At 62.1% G+C, this 21,222-nt stretch overlaps 2 protein-coding genes across 8 annotated transcripts; one reads left to right on the forward strand and one right to left on the reverse strand.

Annotated features, from left to right (window-relative positions):
• The first annotated feature begins 102 nt into the window (after positions 1-102).
• On the forward strand, positions 103-15,881 carry CDC45 (cell division cycle 45). Of its 7 annotated transcripts, none has more exons than XM_070770041.1 (20): positions 103-1,008; positions 1,121-1,180; positions 2,496-2,588; positions 3,958-4,095; positions 4,898-5,044; positions 5,747-5,802; positions 6,236-6,284; positions 7,023-7,084; positions 7,525-7,575; positions 7,787-7,906; positions 8,104-8,253; positions 8,388-8,486; positions 9,060-9,218; positions 12,193-12,331; positions 12,403-12,486; positions 12,806-12,924; positions 13,224-13,300; positions 14,281-14,430; positions 14,606-14,671; positions 15,726-15,881. In XM_070770041.1, exons 1-19 carry the CDS (start codon positions 958-960, stop codon positions 14,668-14,670), a joined length of 1,869 nt encoding a protein of 622 aa, XP_070626142.1. In that variant the 5' UTR covers positions 103-957; the 3' UTR covers position 14,671; positions 15,726-15,881. The 7 variants fall into 7 exon arrangements, with proteins under 7 accessions (XP_070626142.1, XP_070626144.1, XP_070626143.1 ...); XM_070770043.1 differs by having other exon boundaries at positions 14,329-14,430; XM_070770042.1 differs by having other exon boundaries at positions 8,122-8,253.
• A 2,192-nt stretch (positions 15,882-18,073) lies between these two features.
• CLDN5 (claudin 5) lies at positions 18,074-19,377 on the reverse strand. The gene has a single exon (XM_019977955.2). The coding sequence runs from the start codon at positions 19,254-19,256 to the stop codon at positions 18,600-18,602; it is 657 nt and encodes a 218-aa protein (XP_019833514.2). The 5' UTR covers positions 19,257-19,377; the 3' UTR covers positions 18,074-18,599.
• Between the last annotated feature and the right edge of the window lie 1,845 nt (positions 19,378-21,222).

Genomic DNA, 21,222 nt, shown 5'->3' on the forward strand with positions numbered 1-21,222 from the left:
CGCGAAGATGAAAAGCCCCTCCGGCGCGAGCGTTCAGATACGCCTTCCGCGATTATTTACAATTAGGCCGACGGTGTCCCCTTCCTGACTAATTGGGGGGCCCACTGCCCTTACTGCCTGCACTACCCAGCTCGCAGGCGGAGCCCCCGAGGATGCGGGCGGAAGTAGGCCACACTTCCGCTCTGAAGTAGGCCGGGCCCCTTGACATCCTACGCCGACGCCCTCTTCTGACGTGTTGTTGTTCAGTCAGTCTGGCTGAGTTGCGACCCCCAGAGGCTGCAGCCCTCCAGGCTCCTCGGTCCATGGGATTCTCCAGGCAAGGATACTGGAGTGGACTGCCATTTCCCTCTCCAGGGCTCGAACCCGCGTCTCCTGCTTGGCAGGCGGGTTCTCTACCAACCGAGGCACCTGAGAATTCCTGAAGTGAAGTGTAGTGAAAGTGAAGGCGCTCAGTCGTGTCCGACTCTTTGCGACCCCAAGGACTGTAGCCCACCAGGCTCCTCCGTCCATGGGATTTCCCACGCAAGAGTACTCGAGTGGCTTGCCATTTCCTTCTTCAGAGAATTCCCGAAGCGTACATGAGTTTAATTTGTTGCGAGGTTTCTTTAACCTGGAGATTCCAGTTGGAGGAGGGGAGTGGGCATTTTTTTTCCTCCCAAAGCAAAGTGTACGGAGCGTAGGGTTTCTGGAGAATCAGAGTCGCACCGGACTTGCGCGACCGCAGTGCGTGCAGCCTGTGGAGGACGCTCCTCTAGGGGCCGGCCGGAGTAGTCCTGTCGTGAATGGCGGAGCATAAGTGTCGCTCCCAGCGCGGGCCAATCAGAAAAGCGGAGAGGCGGGGACCTGAGTCGCGATTGGCTGTCCCCCGGGGCAATCGGGAGAGCCCGGACTTGGCGGGAGTCTTGACGGCTGCCAGGCTGGCCGAGTCCCATCCCGGGGTGTCCAGGTGCCGCGGTCATGTTCGTGTCCGACTTCCGCAAGGAGTTCTACGAGGTGGTCCAGAGCCAGGTGAGCCCTTCCTGGGCTCCGAGACTGGGGGAAGGGACGAGGGCGCGCGACCGTGGGGGCAGGAGGGGCCGGGGTTCTCGGGGCCGCTCTCAGCCAGCTCTCCCCCCGACAGAGGGTCCTTCTCTTCGTGGCCTCGGACGTGGACGCTCTGTGCGCTTGCAAGATCCTTCAGGTGAGGCCTGCTGGCTGGGCCGGCGAGGGCCGCGGGGGACCGGGGGCAGGCGCGAGGGGTGGACCGGGGCGGGAGCTCGGCCTGGGGCGGGGACTCCCGCCAGGTTGCGCCGGGGTTAGGTGGGTTAGAGGAGAAGCCGGCAGAAGGCCACAAGCTGGGCACAGAACGGCTGCGTTGGAGAGACCGGTAGACCTGCAGCGCCTTCTCACCGTTGGGGTTCGAGGCAGAAGAATCTGACAGTCGAGGGCACTGGGGTGTCATCAGGGATTCTGGAGATACTGACTCCTTAATTTAATAGGAAAGAGCGTTGTTGTTCCGTCCCTCAGTCGTGTCCGACTCTTTGTGACCCCATGGACTGCAGCACACCAGGCTTCTCTGTCCTTTACCTTCTTCCGGAGTTTACTCAAAGTCATGTTCTTTGAGTCAGTGATGCCATCCAACCATCTGATCTTGTTATCCCCTTCTCCTGCCTTAGATCTTGCCCAGCATCAGGGTCTTTCCCAATGAATCAGCTCTTCTCATCAGGTGGCCAAAGTACTGGCACTTCAGCATCAGTCCTTCCAGTGAATATTCAGGGTTGATTTCCTTTAGGATTGATTGGTTTGATCTCCTTACTGTCCGAGGGACTCTCAAGAGCCTTCTCCAGCACCAGAGTTTGAAGGCATGAATTCTTCAGTGCTAAGGAAAGATTGTTGTTGTTCGGTTTTAAATATGGTTCAGGGCTTCCCCGATGGCTCAGCAGTAAAGAATCCACCTGCAATGCAGGAGACGTGGGTTTAATCCCTGGGTCAGGAATATTCCCTGGAGCAGGAAATGGCAACCCACTCTAGTATTCTTGCCTGGAGAACCCCATGGAACCTGGCAGGCTACAGTCCACGGGGTTTCAAAAAGTCAGGCCTAAATGACTGAGCAGGTGGCCACACAGGCAAGGTTTATAGGAGCTTTGGTCAGGCCCTTGGGTCGGGAACGACTCACCAAAAACCTGGAAACAGCGAGTTTTTCAGCAGTGTGTTCCTTTGGTGATGTTCAGCAAAACTGAGGTACGGCTCAGTGGACTTTCATGTTCCCATTACCTCCTTGCTGACGTCAACGTTCACTAACCTTACGTTAGCATCTGTTGTCTCTCAGCCCATCTTTTTTTTCTTGTAATGTGCATTTGATGGACAGGGAGGCCTGGCGTGCTATGATTCACGGGGTCGCAAAGAGTCGGACACGACTGAGCGACTGAACTGAACTGAACTGAACTGAATGTGTGTTTCAGGATGGATTGCAGACGTTCTAAATACAGTAGGCTTTGAAAATTCTCTCTCTCCAGGCCCTGTTCCAGTGTGACCACGTGCAGTACACGCTGGTTCCAGTTTCTGGGTGGCAAGAACTTGAAACTGCATTTCTAGAGCATAAAGAACAGGTATGAGAGACGCATTTGAGAATATTGGGCTTTATCTCTCAATTGGCAACTTCTTAACACTGAGCATTCTTTCTCTTTCTACGATGGTGCTTCCCAAGTGGTGCTGGTGGTGAAGAACTCAATATTTATACAATGACTTGTGTGTATTTCTAACTATCGACTTTCTTAGGTTACACAGAAGAGAGAAGTGAGCCCTGTGTGTGGTGACTTACCGTCCAATCGCAGGGATAAAATTGACAACAAAAACAAGATCGTGAATAAGGACAATCTCTAGCTCTGAACCTGTGTTTAGACACATTTCACTCTCAGGTGCTTGGAATTTAGAAGGTTGTTTCTGATACAGCCTGGTTAAAATTACTTTACATTAGATCATTATTTCACATTTATTTTTCCAAGAAGTGTATCCCAGTTTCCAACTGGAAATTCAGGAACATACTTTCTCCCTTTGGAATTTGGGCCATAGAGACCAGGTCTCTTCTCAGCTCTACATGGAGCTATTATGAGAGACGGGACGTCTGAGACCCCACCACCCCCCGGGGAGGGGCTGCTCTCTGGAAGAGGGTCTCAGAGTTTCTGGCTGCAAGGAGGACTGTCTGGCAGAGACAAGTCCTCGCCTAGTGCTCCTGTCATCATGAGAGGGATCTATGCCAGATCATATTTACAAGGAAAGAGTTTTCTGTAGTGATAGGATGTAACAAAAAGCTTTACTTAATATTTAGTGTTAGTTGCTCAGCTGTGTCCCACTTTTTGCAACCCCATGGACTGTAGCCCGCCAGGCTCCTCATTCCATGGGATTTCCAAGGCAAGAATACTGGAGTGGGTTGCTATTTCCTGCTCCAGGGGATCTTCCCGACTCAGGGATTGAACCTGGGTCACCTGCATTGTCAGGCAGACTCTTTACCATCTGAGCCACCAGGGAAGCCCGACTTAATAGTCAGGTACTTGTTAAATGCAAGCTACCTCAGACTTGCTGGAATCTGACCGGGTGCATTCCTGCCAGGACAGAGAGGAGTCTGTCGCAGAAGACTGGGTGACAGGTCGGGAGGGACCCCGCTATGCATTTGAACTCTAGGTCTGCCCACATCTTCTGAACCCCATGCCTGAGGCCAGAAGAGATTTGGCCTTTGCCTACTCCTCGTTGGCAGGACAGTCATGGTACCTGCCTCACAGTGTCGTCCTGGAAATGAACTTGTGCATGGGGTTGTTAAAGCACTCGGCACAGGCCAGCTGTGGCCATCTCTGGAGCCCCTTGCAAGCAGGGCCTCACCGTGCATCGGGCTGGATGAGTCCCTGCAGGACTCAGGCCTGGTGCTGAAGGCAGATGGCCGGCCCCGTGCGCTTACTCACCGCGCCCCTCTCCTTTGTCCAGTTCCGCTATTTCATCCTCATAAACTGTGGCGCCAACGTGGATCTGTTGGATATCCTCCAACCCGATGAAGAGGCCGTGTTTTTCGTGTGTGACACTCACAGGCCAGTCAATGTTGTGAACGTGTACAGCGACACCCAGGTAGGCCCGACTCCCCGAGCTCTCCTGTCCGTCTGTCTGTCCCTTTCATGCCACAGCGTCAGGCCTGGTGTTCTTGGCAAGGCATGTGTCCATCTTGCCTATAGGGGCTGGAGCAGCCTGAGGACAGGCCCTGGTCTTGTCCACCTTTGATGAGAAACACGTCACCTCCCTCAGAGGTGCTCAGAAGGCATGTGTGGGACTCGCTTGACCCAGGAGGCACAGGGTCCAGAACCTGCTCCGAGTGCACTCCGAGCTCAGGCCAGCCAGCTTTATTGACTATCCAGACCTCAGAGGCACCTGCCCTCTAAATGGGGCAGGACGCTCCCTGGCTGCCCGGGTGGTGTGGGGTCCAGGACAGTCGTGTGGGGCCCGGTGAGCCTGGCATGAGCTCTCTGAGCCGCCCGTGGGCACACACCCACAGTAGCCTCAGCCCTGAAAGCCTCTCACGAAGGACCTCTTTTAGGGACAGGACTTTTACTCGCTGCGAGGTCACAGGTCTCTGTGTCCTTGGTTGGAGGCTGAGGTGCAAGGTGTTCATTTTGTTGGCTGAATGTGGGCCTAAGAGGGAGTGTTTTATCCAGACTCCCAGGCTGCGATTCATGGGGTCGCAGAGAGTCAGACACGACTGAGCGACTGAACTGAACTGAAGTGACCGAGGAGTCGTACCGTCTGCAGGCTCCGTACTCTCTGTGTACTGAGTGGGGTGCAGATTCGGAAGATAAGACTCTGGGAGAGAAAACGTGTGATGGATAGTTTTCCATTAAGGAGAGGGGAGGTTGATGGCTCTGTGTTTTAATCATAGATCAGATTGCTCATTAAACAAGATGATGACCTTGAAGTTCCCGCCTATGAAGATATCTTTCGGGATGAAGAGGAGGATGAAGAACACTCGGGAAATGAAGGCGATGAGGGGTCAGAGCCCTCTGAGAAGCGCACACGGCTGGAGGAGGTGGGTTTGCACCTTTCACCACAGTCTTAAGGAGCTGGTCACTCCTGAAGGTCAAGGGTCAGCCCAGACCCTGTGGGCCCAGGCAGAGCTGGAAGGCAGAAGGTTGGGCACTGACTCTGGGCAGAATGTCTATTTGGATCTCCTGCCCATTTTTTTATTAGGTTGGTTTATTTGTTGTTTTTTTTTTTTTTTTAACTGAGCTGTTTGAGCCCTTCTGACCAGCCTGGGAGTCCCACAGGCGTGAGGGCAGGGTACAGGACACCACTCGGCACTGTGAGGAAGGTCAGAGAATTCTTTGTTAATCTACCAACAAAACCTGGGGGTTTTACATAATAACCTTCACCAGGTGTACAGTTCCGTGAGGTTTGACAGACGTATGAAGTCACGAGATAGGGAGGCGTTCCATCACCCTCCAGAAGGTCCCTCGTCAGGACCGTCACGTGCCATTACACACCAGTTCTGACGTCACTGCAGATCACACGCAGGTGTCGGAAGTGAGCTGAAATCGCGTGTGCACCTTGCCCGCGTCCCCAACGGTGACCTGTCAGCCCCTGAAGTAGGACGCGGGACACCGCTGTCACCACAGAGACCCCTGCTGGCTCCCCCTCCCACCCGCTGGCCTGCCGTCAGATCTGAACCCTCCCAGGCCAGGGCTGAGCTCCTGGCTCTTGCTCAGCCCTCTGTTCTCTTTGTCGTGGTCAGGAGATTGCAGCGCAAACCCTGAAGAGGAGGCAGCGGAGAGAGTGGGAGGCCCGGAGGTGAGACTGCGTCCCGTGGCGGGAAGGCGGCCAGCAATGCCCGTCTCTGCTGCACGCTAGGGTCATGGCTTGCGTTAGCGCCTCTTGGCCGGCGCCTGCGCCCCTCCGTTTCGCTTCTGGTCCCGCGAGGGCCAGGCCGGTCCCCAGGTCGCCCAAACACACTGTCCATTGGGGGTGATGCCCTGGTCCTTTGGTGTCCTAATTTCTAAGTATAGATCCTTCTGTTTACAAACTCTCACAAATCGGATAGATGGCAATTGTGTGAAACATCTCGTAGGGAAAAGAAAGTGTATAAAAGAAACTTAAGTTACCCAGACTTCCTTTTCACCCTGCACATCGTGTTTCTTGGGTGCCTTGGGATTTTAGCATCTTCCCCAGTGTTTTCTTCCTGTTCTGCTCCCTGGTGAAGCCCCGGCGTCTTGTGTCCTTACAGGAGAGACGTCCTCTTTGACTACGAGCAGTACGAGTATCATGGGACGTCGGTGGGTACAGACGGGTGCAGGCACGGTCCCGGCCACACTGTGGGGGCCACCGTCCTAGAACAGGAACAGGACGGTGCCTCCCAGCCCCGCAGCCGCCTCTGTGTGGCCAGGGGGAGGGCTGAGCCTCTAGGCCTCTGCTGGGTGAAACGTCACTCAGGCCAGGGCTGCCCGAGGGGTGGCAGCTGTTGTTTCTGCTCATCGTGAGGACACTGAACGGGCCTGTTCATCTATGCAGGGGGCTAGGACTCTGGGCTCGCACAGGCCCTTCAGTGTCCTTGTGTCCTGGGACGAAGTTTGTACGAAAGACACATCGTGTCAGCTTGGGGTCGCTGAGCACAACCTGGGACCTTGAGGAGCCCCAGAAAATAGGTTTCCAGTGAAGCATGCTGTGTCTAGTCTTAGAATCTGGTCCTGGGGCCCTGACTCTGAGCCCGTATTTCCAGAGGCCTTGTGTGGCCGGGGCCCCACTGGCCTCTACAGGACGGTCCTTCTGAGGCACAGGCGGGCAGTCTGGCCGGGAACAGACCCCCGGCCCCTCAGATGCCGGACGCTCCCTCGGAGGCTAGCCTCCTCGGAGCTGCTGAAGGAGACCTGGAGTCTCAGGGCAGATGGGTTTTAGGGCTCCCAATCGGACCCTTCTCCCCCACCCCAACTCCGTGTGGGACATTGGGGCCCAGGCAGCGTGGGCTTGGCCCTACCCTGAGCAGGACCACCGGCCTCGGCCCGTCTCTTTTGTAGGCTGCCATGGTGATGTTCGACCTGGCGTGGCTGATGTCCAAGGACCTGAGCGACATGCTGTGGTGCGTGGGCCCCTCCGAGCAGTCAGGTCCCCTGCGGCCGGGCCGGGCCCCTGCCAGTGCTGGCGGCAGCCCCGTCCTGTACTCGTGCAGGGGCCTGGTTTCCTTCCTGACTGTGGCCCTCAGCGCACACAGACTCGGGGGGGACAGTGGAATGTCACGGGCCCAGAGGGTCCGGGGGTGGGGCCTGGGCTGTCAGCCCTTCCCAGCTGACCGGTCAGCCTTGCTGCCCAGCAAACTTGAGTGTGAGGTTTGAGCGAGCCCACGTGCTGCCTGGCACCTTTGCAGCCCTGGTGGGCGGTGAGCTCCAGGGCAGGGTTGCCCATGGGCCGCCTGCGGGTCTGCTGGGGCCTGGTGCAATGGGGCGTCTGGGTCAGACCCCACTGGCCGGAGGTGCCTGCGAGTGCCACTCGCCCGTTCCCAGCTGTGTCCTCTCCCTCCAGGTGGGCCATCGTTGGACTCACGGACCAGTGGGTGCAAGACAAAATCACCCAGTAAGGGCGCGTCCCCAGGCTGCCTGAGGCCGGCGCAGCGGGCTTGCCGTAGGGGCTAGGGGGCCGCGTCCCTGCGGGGGCCTTTGAGGAGGGGCTGCCGTGGGCCTGGGTCCAGTCATGTGTGGCCTTGTGTGGACCCTCAGCAGCGGTGGGGGGTGCTTGCCCCGGGCCCGGTGGGCGGGGCGGTGAGCCCAGGCGTGCTGTCCTCCAGGGTGAAGTACGTGACCGACGTGGGCGTGCTGCAGCGGCACGTGTCCCGGCACAGCCACCGGCATGAGGACGAGGCGCACGCGCTCTCCGTGGACTGCGCACGCATCTCCTTCGAGTACGAGTATCCTCTGCTGTGTTCAGGGGCGACCCGTGTCTTAGGCCGCCGGAGCTGGAGACTCCCAGCTCCGGGTGTGGCCACAGGGTCCCCTTGATCTCGCTGTGCGTCCACCCCTCCCATGCTCTCTGTCCGGGTCAAGTCACGCTGAGGTCGGGGAGCCCCAGGGCCCCGGGGCGGGGGCGGCTCACGTGCGGCTGCAGCTCCTTGACGCGGCCCAGCCTCCGCCTGGCTCTCTACCAGCACTGGTCCCTCCATGACAGCCTGTGCAACACGTGCTACACGGCGGCCAGGTTCAAGCTCTGGTCCCTGCACGGGCAGAAACGGCTGCAGGAGTTCCTCGCAGATGTGGGGTGAGTGTCCCCGAGGCCCCGCCCCGTGGCCCCCCACCCACTCTGCGGAGCCCCGAATCTGGTCATTCTGGAGTGTCCAGGCTGGAGTGGTGGCCAGGGTTCCCGCCTCCTGTGACCAAGCGCCCCCTCCCCAGTCTCCCCCTCAAACAGGTGAAGCAGAAGTTTCAATCCATGGACGTCTCCTTGAAGGAGAATTTGCGAGAAATGATTGAAGAGTCTGCAAATAAGTTTGGGTAAACTCAAATTTCTATGGATTAAACTTTGTCAGGGTTTCAGTTTTAGCCACATTCTGAAAATAACGCAGAAAATGAGAATACGGAAATAATTGGGACCTTCTCTTTGGGTTAAAAATAGAACCTCTTAAAGTACCTGGAAAGTCTGGAATTGGGGCTGAGATGCAGACGTTTGCAGTCGACCCGGCCTGTCTGTCTCTGGACCCTGGGATCCCCCTGGGGCCCGGTTCAGACGAGGTGTGCCCAGCGCATCTGCTGGCCCTGCGGAGGCCACGGGCCTGGCTGCTCCTGGCGTCCTGGGACACCCCGCCCCCTGCACACACACAGCCAGCTCCTGCTGCGCCCCACAAGCTGACGGCCTGGTGCCGGGCGCTCGGCATCCCTGCTGCGGGGCTGGTGTGCGGGCCTCCTGCCCTATCTCTTCTCTGACCAGAAGGGCCGTGCCATGAGAATCTGTGGGGGCTGGCGTGGGGGGGCGGTGACGTCTTGCGGGGGTGCCGGCCCTGGAGCTGGCCCAGCGCAGGCCGCTCTGGGCACATGCAGACGGCCGCTACATCGCTTGCCCCGCTGCAGCATGAAGGACATGCGCGTCCAGACTTTCAGCGTCCACTTTGGCTTCAAGCACAAGTTCCTGGCCAGCGACGTGGTCTTCGCCACGATGTCGCTGATGGAGAGCCCCGAGCACGGCTCCGGGACGGACAGCTTCACGCAGGCCCTGGACAGCCTCTCCAGGTAGTGGACGTGGCCGTGGCCCAGCCCCACCGGCCACTCCCGCCCCCGTCCCGCCCTGCCTCGGAGGCCCTCACGCAGGCGTGACCAGGGACGCGGGAGACACGCGGCCAGCTTCAGGGGGAGTGCTTTCCTTCCGTGTGATTCTTAGATTTCTCCACTGTCTCGCCTCCCGTGCCTCTTTGGGCGCCTCTGTCTCGTTTAGTCCAGTCTTCTCTTCTGAAGTGTTTTCCTTCTGTTTCCGTTTCCCTGTCCCACTTCCTGAGACGCACCGTCTTTAACTGTCTTCTGACTTGTTTTGAAATAGGACGTTAGGGTTCTGGGCCTCTGAGGATGCGTCTTTGTAGTCAACCTTCCTTCTCGAGAGCGAGGCTGTTCTCCTTGTCCTTTCTCCTGTGGGTGACTGTGACCAGATTGGGCCATTTCTCGTGTGTTGCGCGTTCAGTCTTCCTGACTGTTTCGGGGGGGCTGCCCTGGCCCCTGGTCGTTGCCACGACTGCTGCGTGGCCCCTGGGGCCTCGGCCTGCGGCTGCCTGGTCTTCTGTCTTCCTGAGGCCTCCGCTCCTCTGCCGCCGCCCTGATGCTGACACTGCGTCTGCTGGCCAGCTGGGGGCCTCCTCCCCCTGCGCTCGCTCACAGGCAGCGGTGTTGCTCCCTGTGTTCCGAGTGTGAGTCTTAGAACCAAAGGTCACTGGTTCTACAATGTCATTGCTCCGTCTTTATCTAGGAGTATGGGAAAATCCAAACACTACTGTCGGCCGTCCCCACCCGTCTTAGAGCCGATGGGCCAGCCTCGGCCATTGTCCGCTGACTTCCTGCCGCAGCAGAGCGCTGAGCCCTGTCTGTGTGCCTTCCCCCCGTCCAGACAGTGCTGCCCCGTTGTTAGCTCCTTCTTAGCTTTAGCATCCTCGAGTCTTGGTCCTCTCTCCCAGGTCGTGAGGAAAGGTTGGCAGCGTCCCTCGTTTTCCCCTCCCCCGCCCCTCTCTCGATGTGAAAATGCTTCCGTGTGTTCACCTCTGATAATGCTGAGTCGAGGGGCAGAGGACCAAATGTGAGCTGTCTCACCTGTGGCTGTAGGCTGATTCTGAGGGATGAAGCTCAGTGAACAGTGGTTCGTGGTTGGGCTGATAAAATATCCCAGAGTCTCTAACGCAGGGCGGGTGTGTGTGTTACTCACTCTGCTGCTGCTGCTGCTGCTAGGTCACTTCAGTCGTGTCCGACTCTGTGTGACCCCATAGACGGCAGCCCACCAGGTGCCCCCGTCCCTGGGATTCTCCAGGCAAGAACACTGGAGTGGGTTGCCATTTCCTTCTCCAATGCATGAAAGAGAAAAGTGAAAGTGAAGTTGCTCAGTCATGTCCGACTCTTAGCGACCCCATGGATTGCAGCCCACCAGGCTCCTCCGTCCATGAGATTCTCCAGGCGAGAGTACTGGACTGGGGTGCCACTGCCTTCTCCATTAGTCACTCAGTTGTATCCAATTCTTTGTGGCCCCATGGACTGTGTCTGGCCAGGCTCCTCTGTCGGTGGGATTCTCCAGGTTAGAAGACTGGAGTGGTTGCCATTGCCTCCTCCCGGGAACCTTCCTGACACAGGGGTTGAACCCGCGTCTCCTGCTTTGCGGGAGGATCCTTTGTCGTCTGAGCTACCTGGGCGGTGACCACATTCCTTCCGGCCGTGCAGCTCTTTGTTTTCCCTGGAGCCTCCTTTACCGCATCCGTTCCCAGCTCTCATCCCCGAGCGCCTTCTGTCCAGGAGAGCCTGGGGCTGTGACCTCGGCTCCAGGCCACCAGGCCTGCTGTCGACCACCCAGACAGTGGACCGGGGCGGCCGGGCTCCTGGGCTGTCTGCACGCCCTCATTCTGCAGGAGTGTTACTCTCAAGCGGCTCTTAAAGAAGGGGCTGCTGAGGGAAAGATTCTGTGCCCTAGCACGTCTGACGGCGTCCTCCACCCTCATTTGGGTGCTGGTCTGGCTCGTGCAGAATTCGGGGTTCCTCCCCGCCTCCTAGCTGCTGAGGTGCTGAGGAGCGGTCCAAGCCGTTTTGGTTCTTGTTTCTCTGTAAGTGCACCCCAGACCCCACCGGAAGTTCTCGGGACCTTTTTCAGTTCTCAGCGTGCAAGAGGTCTGTGGTGCGTGGGGCAGGCTGAGCTTCCGGGTGAGCCCGAGGGCACGCTTTTGGACTTTGTCTTCACTGTCCCCCTCCCCCCAACTCGTCTGTCTCTCGATCTTCCTAGACCCTGGGAAGGCGCTCAGCCTCTCAGTCTCGGGCTTGCCTTCTGTCTCCCAGGTTTTGGCTCATCTGTGTGAGGAGCTCTTCTGGACTTTATCCTATAGCCTTCAGGGGAGCTCTTTATGTGCTGCAGCCATCATTCTTTCCACAAACACGTCTCAGTTTCTGATTGTTCCATGTTCATAGCATCCTGTTCTTGGTTTATGAATGTATTGCCCAAATTTCTCTGAAGACACCAACTGGCCTTCATTTTAACCATTCTTCTGGTTCCAGATATGTCCAGTCTCTTCTAAGGCTATGTTTTCGGGCCACAGGTCTTTCTCAAGTGTCTGGTGCTCCTCAGTCACCAGTTCGGGGGTGCAGGGCGGCGCTGTGGAAGCCCAGCAAGCCCAGGGTCTCTGGGGACGATCTGCAGGTGGAAGGCACGGCCTCGTCTTGGCAGGCGGGAAGCCAGTGTGGCATTTCGGGGTCCTCACCTGCTGGGTATGGAGGTTCTCTTGAAGACCTCACTGCTCCACAGAGGGGAAGCCCCCTTGGACTGGGAGAAGGGGCGGGGTCCCTGGTACCCCCATGCCTCACCGGCCAGAACCCTGCAGGTTACCTCGGCTGGCTTCCAGTCTCCTGTCCTCCGACGCCAGCCCCTCCCCGTGACGTCCATCCCCGTGGATAATCACTGTCGCTCCTTCTCACATGGGAGCCGGGCGCCCCTGCGAGCTGTGGCGCCACCACATGTCTGCCGTTGCAGGGGTAACCTGGACAAGCTGTACCACGGCCTGGAGCTCGCCAAGCGGCAGCTGCGTGCCACGCAGCAGACCATCGCCAGCTGCCTCTGCACCAACCTCGTCGTCTCCCAGGGGCCCTTCCTCTACTGCGCCCTCATGGAGGTCAGCTCCCTTGCGCGCGCACCCCCGCCAGGTGCTCCGGCCGCCCCTGACCGCACGCCCTGCACCCACAGGGCACCCCGGACGTGGCGCTGTTCTCTAAGCCCGCCTCCCTGAGCCTGCTAAGCAGACACCTGCTCAAGTCCTTCGTGTGCTCGGTGAGGGTGGGGGGCCTCCGGGGCTGGGGTCCTGTTGAGCAGAGGCAAGTGGGGGAGGCGTGGGCCTGGGAGGACCTCCTGGAGGAGGTGACAGCCACGTGAGGACCTGGAGCAGTTGTGGGGGGAGCAGCCGGGGCCTGGGAGGGCCTCCTGGAGGAAGGGACAACCACGTGAGGACCTGGAGCAGTTGAGGGGGAGCAGCCGGGGGCCCCGGAGGCTGGGGCGGTGGCTTGGGACTCGGGCATCTCGGGGCTCCCGGGCGCTGGGGGCGCTCACCCGGGCACAGGCTATGACCGAGGTGCGCGTCCCCCCCCGGCAGACAAAGAACCGGCGCTGCAAGCTGCTGCCCTTGGTGATGGCCGCTCCCCTGAGCGCGGAGCAGGGCACCGTGACCATGGTGGGCATCCCCCCAGAGACGGACAGCTCAGACAGGAAGAAGTGAGTCCAGGGGCCGGGTCTGGGGGGTTCCAGCCTCAGTGCCAGGCCGGGGACGGCCTTCTCCGCCTCGGCCCCAGCGCCCTGTGCCCCCCCTCCCCTCCCCTCCCCTGGCCCATCCCAGCCCGCCGCGTGTGCCTGGGACCCCACCCCACACACTCTGCAGGGCGTGGGAGGTGCTGGGGGCATACCCGCTCTAGGGCTGAGCAGGGCTGGGCTTGGGGCCGGGGGGTGGGCAGCGGCCATCCAGAGTGGCCTGAGGCCCTGGGTGGTAGCCAGCGAGCATGCCTCTGTGTCCCCAGCTTTTTCGGCCGGGCGTTTGAGAAGGCGGCAGAGGGTACCAACTCCCGGGCACTGCACAACCACTTTGATCTCTCTGGTGAGCGTCCCTGCACGGCACCCGCGAGGCGCCCAGGGCCCCTGCCGGCAGCCCTCCTACCTTGGGCCTGCGCCGCGGCCCAGCCTCACGGTCCAGCCTGAGGCCACTTCCCCGGAGCCCCAAGGCTGCCCAGCAGAGGCTGCGGGGGCCAACCCTTGGGAGCTGCCAGCGTGCACACCACCCGCAGCCTCTGAGCGCCAGGGGGGGACAGGGTCACGTTTGGCCCTGTCTGCTGTCTGTCTCTCCGACGTGAGGGGCTTCACCGCGGTGCAGTGAGCCCAAGCCGCTGTAATAGAGCAGCACAGTGGGTGGAGGGGCATGAGACCACGGAGATGGACTCCTCCCCATGCGGGGGGCCGGCTGGTCAGGGTCTCGCAGGGCTGCTCCCCCGAAGCCCCTCTGCTGGGTGTGTAGACGCCGGCGTCCCCTGGGTCTGTGCTCTTCTCTTCCACAAGGGCTTCAGTCAGACCAGCTCAGGTCCCTCCATAGTGACCCCCAGTAATCTGGTCACCTCTTTAAAAGCCTACTTCCACAGACTTCCTTACTGGTTCAGTAGCTGAGAATCAGCCTTGCAACGCGGGGAGCACGATTTGAACCCCTGGTTGGGGATCTAGGAGCCCACATGCTGCGGAGCTGCCGGGCCATGTGCTCTGGCGCCCGTGGGTCACAACCAGAGATCCCTCAGAGACAGGCCTGACACAGCCAAGCCCGGCGGCGCAGCGGGGAGGACCCTGCCTGCCGGTGCGGGAGACACCAGAAACGAGGGTTCGATCCCAGGGTCGGGAAGCTCCCCTGGAGGAGGGCGTGGCAACCCTCTCCAGTGTTCCTGCCTGGAGAATCCCACGGACAGAGGAGCCTGACGGGCTACTGGCCATGGGGTTGCAAAGAGTCAGATGCAACTGAGGCCCAAGACCTGCCTTCCCCCTACAGCCTCTGGGGTCTGGAGCCGGCATCTTCCCACCAGGCCATTCTCGTTGCAGCCTCATGGAGGCGGTCCCCCCAGCAGCAGCCCCCTCCTCCCATTTCAGACCTGAGACCGGAGGTGGTGCTGGCCGGCTGGCAGGACACCCCGGCTTCCCCAGGTTGGGGCCTCCAGGGCGGAGCTGCTTGGCTCCCCCACGCCCAGGCAGGTGGGTGGCCGGGCCAGCCTGCCCCTTCTGAGGGCTCAGCAGGCCGCGTGGGGCAGAGTGCCCAGGGAGCCAGGCGCGCATGGAATGTGGGGGGTTGCTGCCGGCCCGTGGGAGTCAGTGGCGCCCCTGGCCGCCCCGGCCCCATTCCAGCGGTGTTTTCCTTTCATTAATGCAGTGATTGAGCTGAAGGCCGAGGACCGCAGCAAGTTCCTGGATGCGCTCGTGACCCTGCTGTCCTAGGGTGAGTCGGGCAGGCTGTGCTGGAGCTTTGCCACAGAGCCCCGCTTCTCATGCTCGAGGCCAGGCGGGGCCCTGCGGAGACGGGCACAGCGCCTTCCCCCGGGGCCGCCTGCCCCAGGCTAGCAGGGACGCAGCAGGTGCGCTGAGCAGGCTGAGCTCATTAGGCTCCTGGAGTCCCTTCATGGGGAGCCGGAGTCTGCCCTGCTCTGGCCACCGGGTTGGTCAGGCCCTGGGCTGGGACCCGCGGGGCATCTGTCAGCACAGACTGACAGCCCAGGTGCTGCTCGGCTGCCCCCACCGCAGCGCCCCAGGGCCCTTGGGAGATGGGCGGGGCCCTGCTCTGTCCAGTGAGCCCTTCAGCCCAGGCCCCCCGCGGCAGAGGCCCGGCCCAGCCCCGCCCTGAGCCCTGGCTGGGACACAGGCCCCGTCCTGGCTCCGGAATGGGTGTGGGGGTCCCTCCTGCCGGCCCAAAGTCTCCAGCCCCTGGTTCTCTGCTGACCTCAGGACACAGGAGCCCCAGTGGCTCCACTGAGAACAGTCTGGGGCCTCCGGGACCCCAGCCTCTCTCGGGGGGAGCACGGGACTTGGGATCAGATTTGGGTCTTCTGTGAAGTCTGTGGGGGACCCTCACCAGGCTGTTCCTGTGTCCTCATCTGAAACAGGGCTGACACCCCTTGGGCCTGGAGAGCGGGGCCTCAGCAAGGGCCCTGGGGGCTTGAGTCAAAGGTTCCAAGTGCGGGTCTCTGCAGCGGGGCGGGCACTGGGGACAGGCCCTTCCCTGCAGCCGGCCGAGTGATGACATCGTGCCCGTGTGAGCCGCACGGAGCCCGGGTGGGCCAGCCTGGGAGAGTGGGGGCAGCCTGGGCGGGGCCCGCAAGGGGAGGAGGTGCTGGGCCAGGTGGCCTTCGGGGCCTCAGGCAGGCGGGCGGCAGGGACCCCAGCCGTGAGTGCTGGGCTGCTCGAAGCAGCCAGTTGGCCGGAAGGCTTGGTCGCTGTCTGATCCGGGGAACCGTTAGAACTGTTTACATTTATTTTTTCTTTTCTGTCTTTTCCAGAGTTTGATTTCTTCAGCAGTAACCTCCTCCTCCTTATTTGTGTTGACTTGCTGTTATTTAGGTTGTAAGTTATGGACATGGTTTTAGACGCAGAGACAATGGTTTTTAACGGAATAAAATGGCGCCTTAATCTTGGGTCTGGTCACAGGGCCAGCACTTGGTTGTTCCTTGAGCCTTCTGTGTCCAGAGGGGCCTTGGTCCTGTGTCCCAGGCACCCTGCCGCCCAGCGGGAAGTCCACGTGGGGAGTGACCTCGGGGCTCCCTGGACAGCCGTGGGTGGAGCCCCGGCCCCCAGCGCCCGTGCTGACCGCCATGGTGCCAGCAGGACCACCCGCTCTAGCTTCCGGCCTCTTCCTCTGTCCACTGGTCTCAGACCCATGCTCTTGACTGCGCACCCGTCCAGGCCCACCCTCCACTCACCCCAGCACCTGTCTGCCCAGGCAACCCCGCTTTGTGGCACCCCGGGTGGGGACTGAGCGCGAGGCCCAGTTCAGGAAGGGGGGCCGAGGGCCACATGGTCAGCGTCAGCCCTGTCCCATTATGGGAGCTCCAAGCTGGGTGGGCCTGCAGGTCTGAAGCCGTGGGCTGGGCTGTCCCCAGAGCGCCCGCGCGGGTTGAGGGTGGCCAAGGGTGCCCCCTCTGCCTGTTGGCAAGGAGACCATCCTTCACACACATGGCTGACACTCCGGCCTCTGCCTGGAGTTGAGGGCCCAGGGAGCAGGCAGGCTGGAGGAAGCACAGTGGTTTGGGCAGCTGTTAGGTTGATGGGAACAGCCCGGAAATCAGGTCCAGAAGTTGAACGTGGGTGGGGGGGCGTCTCTGGGGGGCCTGGGGGAGGGTGGTGGCCAGTGCGGTGGCTGCCCTGGGGCCACGGCTCCTCTGGAGGGGAGTCTGCCCCCTCCCAGGAGGGCCGGAAATTCGCCCTGATCGGGGTGGGGATGGCAGCCTGGCCCCCGGGGCCCCACGCTCCCCACCCTGGCCGTGTGCAGGAGCCAGGGCTGGGCAGCGACCATTCGGGGTCCCGGTGGGGGCCTGGGCCTGCAGTCAGCTCAGCAGTGTCCACGGGCTGTGCCCGGCACTGGTGGGGCCCTGTGGCCAGGGCAGACGGGCTGAGCCCAGGACCACACACACCCCGTCCTGGGGGCTGCTCCGGGTCAGGCCCAGGTGGCGATGCTACCAAGGCTGCTGGGGGCCTCCGCCCGGGGGCCTGGCCCTCTGTGCTCTTCCCGCTGGGGGGAGCTCGCGCCCCCAGACAGTTCAGCCTCCCTGGAAGTCCTGGGACTCGGGGCCAAGTTCACAGCAGCTGCCCTGAGCCGCCGCCTCATGTTCTGCCCCTCCCCACAGGGCAGCCTGGCCAGGCCTGGAAGACTCCTTGCCTCGGGACCCCAGGAGCCTAATGAGCTCAGCCCCCTCAGCACCCAGGCCTCCTGGATGTGAACTGGGGCAGATGCCACACCCTCCCCACTGGTGGGTCTGGAGCTCCTCCAGCAGCCTGGATCCCATCCATTGTCCTCCTGCCCCGGCCTTTGGCAGACGGGGAAAATGCATTAATTCAGAGTGCTTAGAAGAGGGCTGGAAGCACTGAGATCTTGGTGGGTGTCACAGGTCTGGCCCACTCTGCCATTGTGGGGTGCCCACCCAAGGCCTGATTATGGCCAGCACCGGCTCCCGGGGGCCCCACCCCCAGGAGGAAGGACACCGGGTACACCCAGCAGGGGCTGACATGGACATGCTGACGGCTGGCCCAAGTCCGGGCTGGCTGCCAGGACACCAGGGTGGGCGCAGGCCTCTGCAGGGAGTCAGGGTGGGGGGCTGGAGTCCAATCTGGGCAGCCAACCACCAGGGCCTCCTCCCCGTGGCGTCATGGCTGTCGAGCTGCAGCCCCCTCTCCAGAGTCCCTCTTCCCGCTGCGCCTTGGCAGCAGAGACCTCGTCAGCGCCGTGCAGATGCCTGCCCGTGGGAGTGATCCAGGGATGGCTGAGCCCTGAGAGGGCAGGTGGGAAGCATCTGCCTGGTGGTGCCTCGCGCCCAGTCCCCTCAGCAAAGCCAGCAGCCCTGGCACTGCCTGCATCCCAGAACCCCCCACGCCTGCTGGGTCCACCTGCAGCAGCTGCTGGGGTCTGCCTCAGCCCCTGCACCCACCCCTCCCCCGGGGACTCAGCAGTGGCCCTGCTGGCGGCTGTTTCCACCCAGTGGGAAGGCGACCAGATGCCAGGGGACCTGAGAAGTGGCCGTGAGGTTTCCCAGTTCCCAGAGAGCCAGCCTTGCTTATTGGGAAGAAATCGGGTAGGTGGGCGGGTGAAAGGGGTGGGCACAGGGAGTGACGACAGAGGACAGGACACAGTGGGGAGGGTATCCAGACCGTTTACTAAGCAGAGTCGCACACCCCCCACAAGCTGCGAAGGTGGGCAGGGTCCCGGCCCCACACCCAGGATCTGGCGTCTGTAAGCCTCGCCTGGCAAAGTCCAGGGGGTGAGACAGGGAGGTCCAGCCCGTGGGTGTCGTCTAGTCCGGCTGTAAACGTCCCTCTGGCAGTCCAGGCTGGGGCCCCTGGGCTCAGTCTGTCCCTCTGAAATGTGGAGCCCCTGGGGAGGGAGCGGGTATCTCCAGTCCAGCGCCCACACAGCCGAAGGAACGCGCGCCCAGCCCATGTGGTGGGGCCAGGACCGCGCAGGAAAGTCACTGCTAGAGTCCTCCCGAGCGCGCATCGCCGTTGCGGGGCAGGGCGCAGCCCAGGCTGGCCGGGCGGCGGGAGAGGACGGGCCGCTGACCGGAGTCCAGTGTGGGCGCGGAGCCCCGAGTTACGGAGCCGGCGCGCGGCACACCCCAGCGGAGGCCGATCCCCCGACCGGTCCTCCCTCTCGCGGCCCCGCCTCAGACGTAGTTCTTCTTGTCATAGTCGCCGGTGGCCGTCGGCCGCCGCGACGCCGAGTACTTCACCGGGAAGCTGAAATCCGGGCGGCCGGTGCAGACCCAGGCGCCGCAGCACACGAGGCCGCCGCCGCACATGAGCAGCGCCGAGGCGGCCCAGCCAATGTAGAGCGCGGCTCCCAGCTCGTACTTCTGAGACATGGGCACGGTCGGGTCGTAGAACTCGCGGACCACGATGTTGGCGAACCAGCAGAGCGGCACCAGCGCCAGCAGCCCGCAGAGCGCGTAGAGCGCGCCGCCCGTGAGCGCCACGCGCGCCTTGGCCGGGCCGGGGGCCACGCAGGTGGTGCACTGGGCGCCTGCCAGGGTCACGAACAGCGCGACGAGCGCCAGCAGCACGGCGCCCACGGTGAGGGCCCGCGCCGCCTGCACCTCGGGGCTCAGCGCCAGCACGGAGTCGTACACCTTGCACTGCATGTGCCCTGTGCTCTGCACCACGCACGACATCCACAGCCCCTTCCAGGTGGTCTGCGCCGTCACGATGTTGTGGTCCAGGAAGGCCGTCACCTGCCACATGGGGAGCCCGCACGCCAGAATCAGGCCCACCCAGCCCACCAGGCACAGCACCAAGCCGAGAATCTCCAGCGCCGCCGACCCCATGGCTGGAGACGAGACGCGCGCCCGACGGCCCGGGGCCTCGGGGCGCGCGCGGCTCACTCGTTCAGTCTCCAGGCCTCGCGGCACCGCAGTGCAGCCTCGGGTCTGCGGGCGCGTCTGGAGGGGCTTCCCTTTTGAAGGTTCGGGGGCGGACACTGCCCCCCGCCCGGCCCTGCCCCTGCCCCGGGCAGCCAATCCGCGCGCGGCCATCTGTCCGCAGCCAATCGCTGGCACCGCCGGCAGCCGGAGTAAGAGAAACAACTGCGCCCAGGGTAGCCGGGTAGCCGGGTAGTGGGCTGCGGGGGCGGGAGGAACCGCTGTCCTGGTCTCTGCCGAGCCCATTCGGGGGTGGCCTGGGGTGGCCGCGCACGCTCCGCGACCCACCTCCCTGTGCGCCCCACCTCACCACTTCAGGAACTGCACGACCCCGAATCTGCACCGACTTACCCCAACACATTCCGGAACCAGCCGGTCGGTCCCTATCTCCTAGCTCCGGTTTCCCTGGCCCCGGTCGGCCGGCGCCCCCGCCATCGCCACTGCGCCGGGACCTGGGTTGGGGGCTTCCTCGGCCCTGCTCCCGAGTTAGCCAAGCATGGTGCTACTTGATCCTCCAGAAAGCTCACCCTGGAGTCCAGACCCAACCCAGGCCCCTTCTCCGCACCCCTACCGCGATGCCCCTCCAAGGGTCGACACTGTCTCCCCGACAGGCCGAGAAGCCAGGAGGGCCTGCGTGGTTAGGGTTCCAGCTTTGTCCAAGTTCCTGCCCAGTGGTACCCGTCGCTGGAGCCTGAGGCTCCAGCCCTAGACAACGGGACCCTCCCATGGCCCCAGAGACCCCCCACTCTGCCCCTGCCACAAGGGCTGCTTCTTCAGAGGAGCCACCCATCCCCTCTTCTGAGGCTTGGCTCAGGAAGGCCGGGGGGCTCCACAGTGACCCGCACACAGGTGGTCCTCCAGGAGCCACCCTGGCTTAGGGCTCAGCTGCCCAGCCCCGCTCAGCCTCAGACCAGGCGCTGGGGAACAGCTGGGGTGGGGCTCTGCCCTTCCCCTCTCGTAATCGGCCCTGGCACCCCGGCCCCTAGGCCCCCCTCCGGAAGCCAACATGGAGCTTCCTGACCAGGAGGAAGAACCCCCATCCTCGATGGAGGCGGGAGGCGAGGGATTTCCGGGCATTCTTCTGCACAATGGCCCAGCCGGCTCTCCAAAGGCCCGCTGGGATGCACACTGGGCCCCTTGAGGCTCAGGTCGGCCCAGGGTCCCTTTCTGGCAGCCCCTCCATCTGCCCCCATCTGGAGCAAAGTCCACCCTGAAGTGGGGCTGCTCACACCCAAGTCGTTCCCCAGTCCGGGTCCTTGACTGTTGGCTCCTCTTCCTCAGGTGACTGAGGACACCTGTGGTCCCGCACGGGGAGGCGCCCGAGGCAAATCTGCTGGGCCCTGTGGGACTGGGGGGACAGTGTTACTCCTTCCTTCACCCCAGCCCCCTCCCCCCTGCATGGATGGAGCCCCAAGGACCTCTGCCTCCCAGACACCCCTCATTCCCTTCTTCCCTCCTACTGCAGACCGTCCTGGATGCCCCCTCTCCCTGTCCATCCCAGGGGGCCCAGCCCTACCACCCGCCCACCCTTCCAGTCTTGCTTCCCCACAGTCTGAATCCAGGGACCTTGCCGAGTCCCCCACCACGCTCCACTCTGCCGTCCCCCAGGGTCCACTGCTGTGGCCCCTCAGGTCACCTTGGCCCCCCTCTGAGGTCAGGCTCTGCCTAGAACCCGCTGCAGCTCGCCCTGCCTGCAGACAGAGCGCCCACTCCAGGAGCGGCCAGGGGACGTGAGCCAGCTGCACCCGCCACCCGGACCTGCCCCTTCTCGGCCCGCAGACTGGCCGGTCCACACCCACAGCCTCTTCTGCCTGCACTTCGATGTTCCCACTAAGGACACGGACCTACCAAGCTGTGTTGCCAAGGGACTTCC

Source organism: Bos indicus, chromosome 17, assembly GCF_029378745.1.
Source record: "Bos indicus isolate NIAB-ARS_2022 breed Sahiwal x Tharparkar chromosome 17, NIAB-ARS_B.indTharparkar_mat_pri_1.0, whole genome shotgun sequence".
Classification (NCBI taxonomy): domain Eukaryota; kingdom Metazoa; phylum Chordata; class Mammalia; order Artiodactyla; family Bovidae; genus Bos; species Bos indicus.

Excerpts from the sequence above, each read along its gene's own strand:
- CDC45 (XM_070770041.1), top strand. The coding sequence starts at position 958 with ATGTTCGTGTCCGACTTCCGCAAGGAGTTCTACGAGGTGGTCCAGAGC. Across the intron at positions 7,085-7,524 it reads GACCTGAGCGACATGCTGTG|GTGGGCCATCGTTGGACTCA; the intron begins GTGCGTGGGCCC and ends CTCTCCCTCCAG. Across the intron at positions 8,254-8,387 it reads GAGTTCCTCGCAGATGTGGG|TCTCCCCCTCAAACAGGTGA; the intron begins GTGAGTGTCCCC and ends CCCCCTCCCCAG.
- CLDN5 (XM_019977955.2), bottom strand. The coding sequence starts at position 19,256 with ATGGGGTCGGCGGCGCTGGAGATTCTCGGCTTGGTGCTGTGCCTGGTG.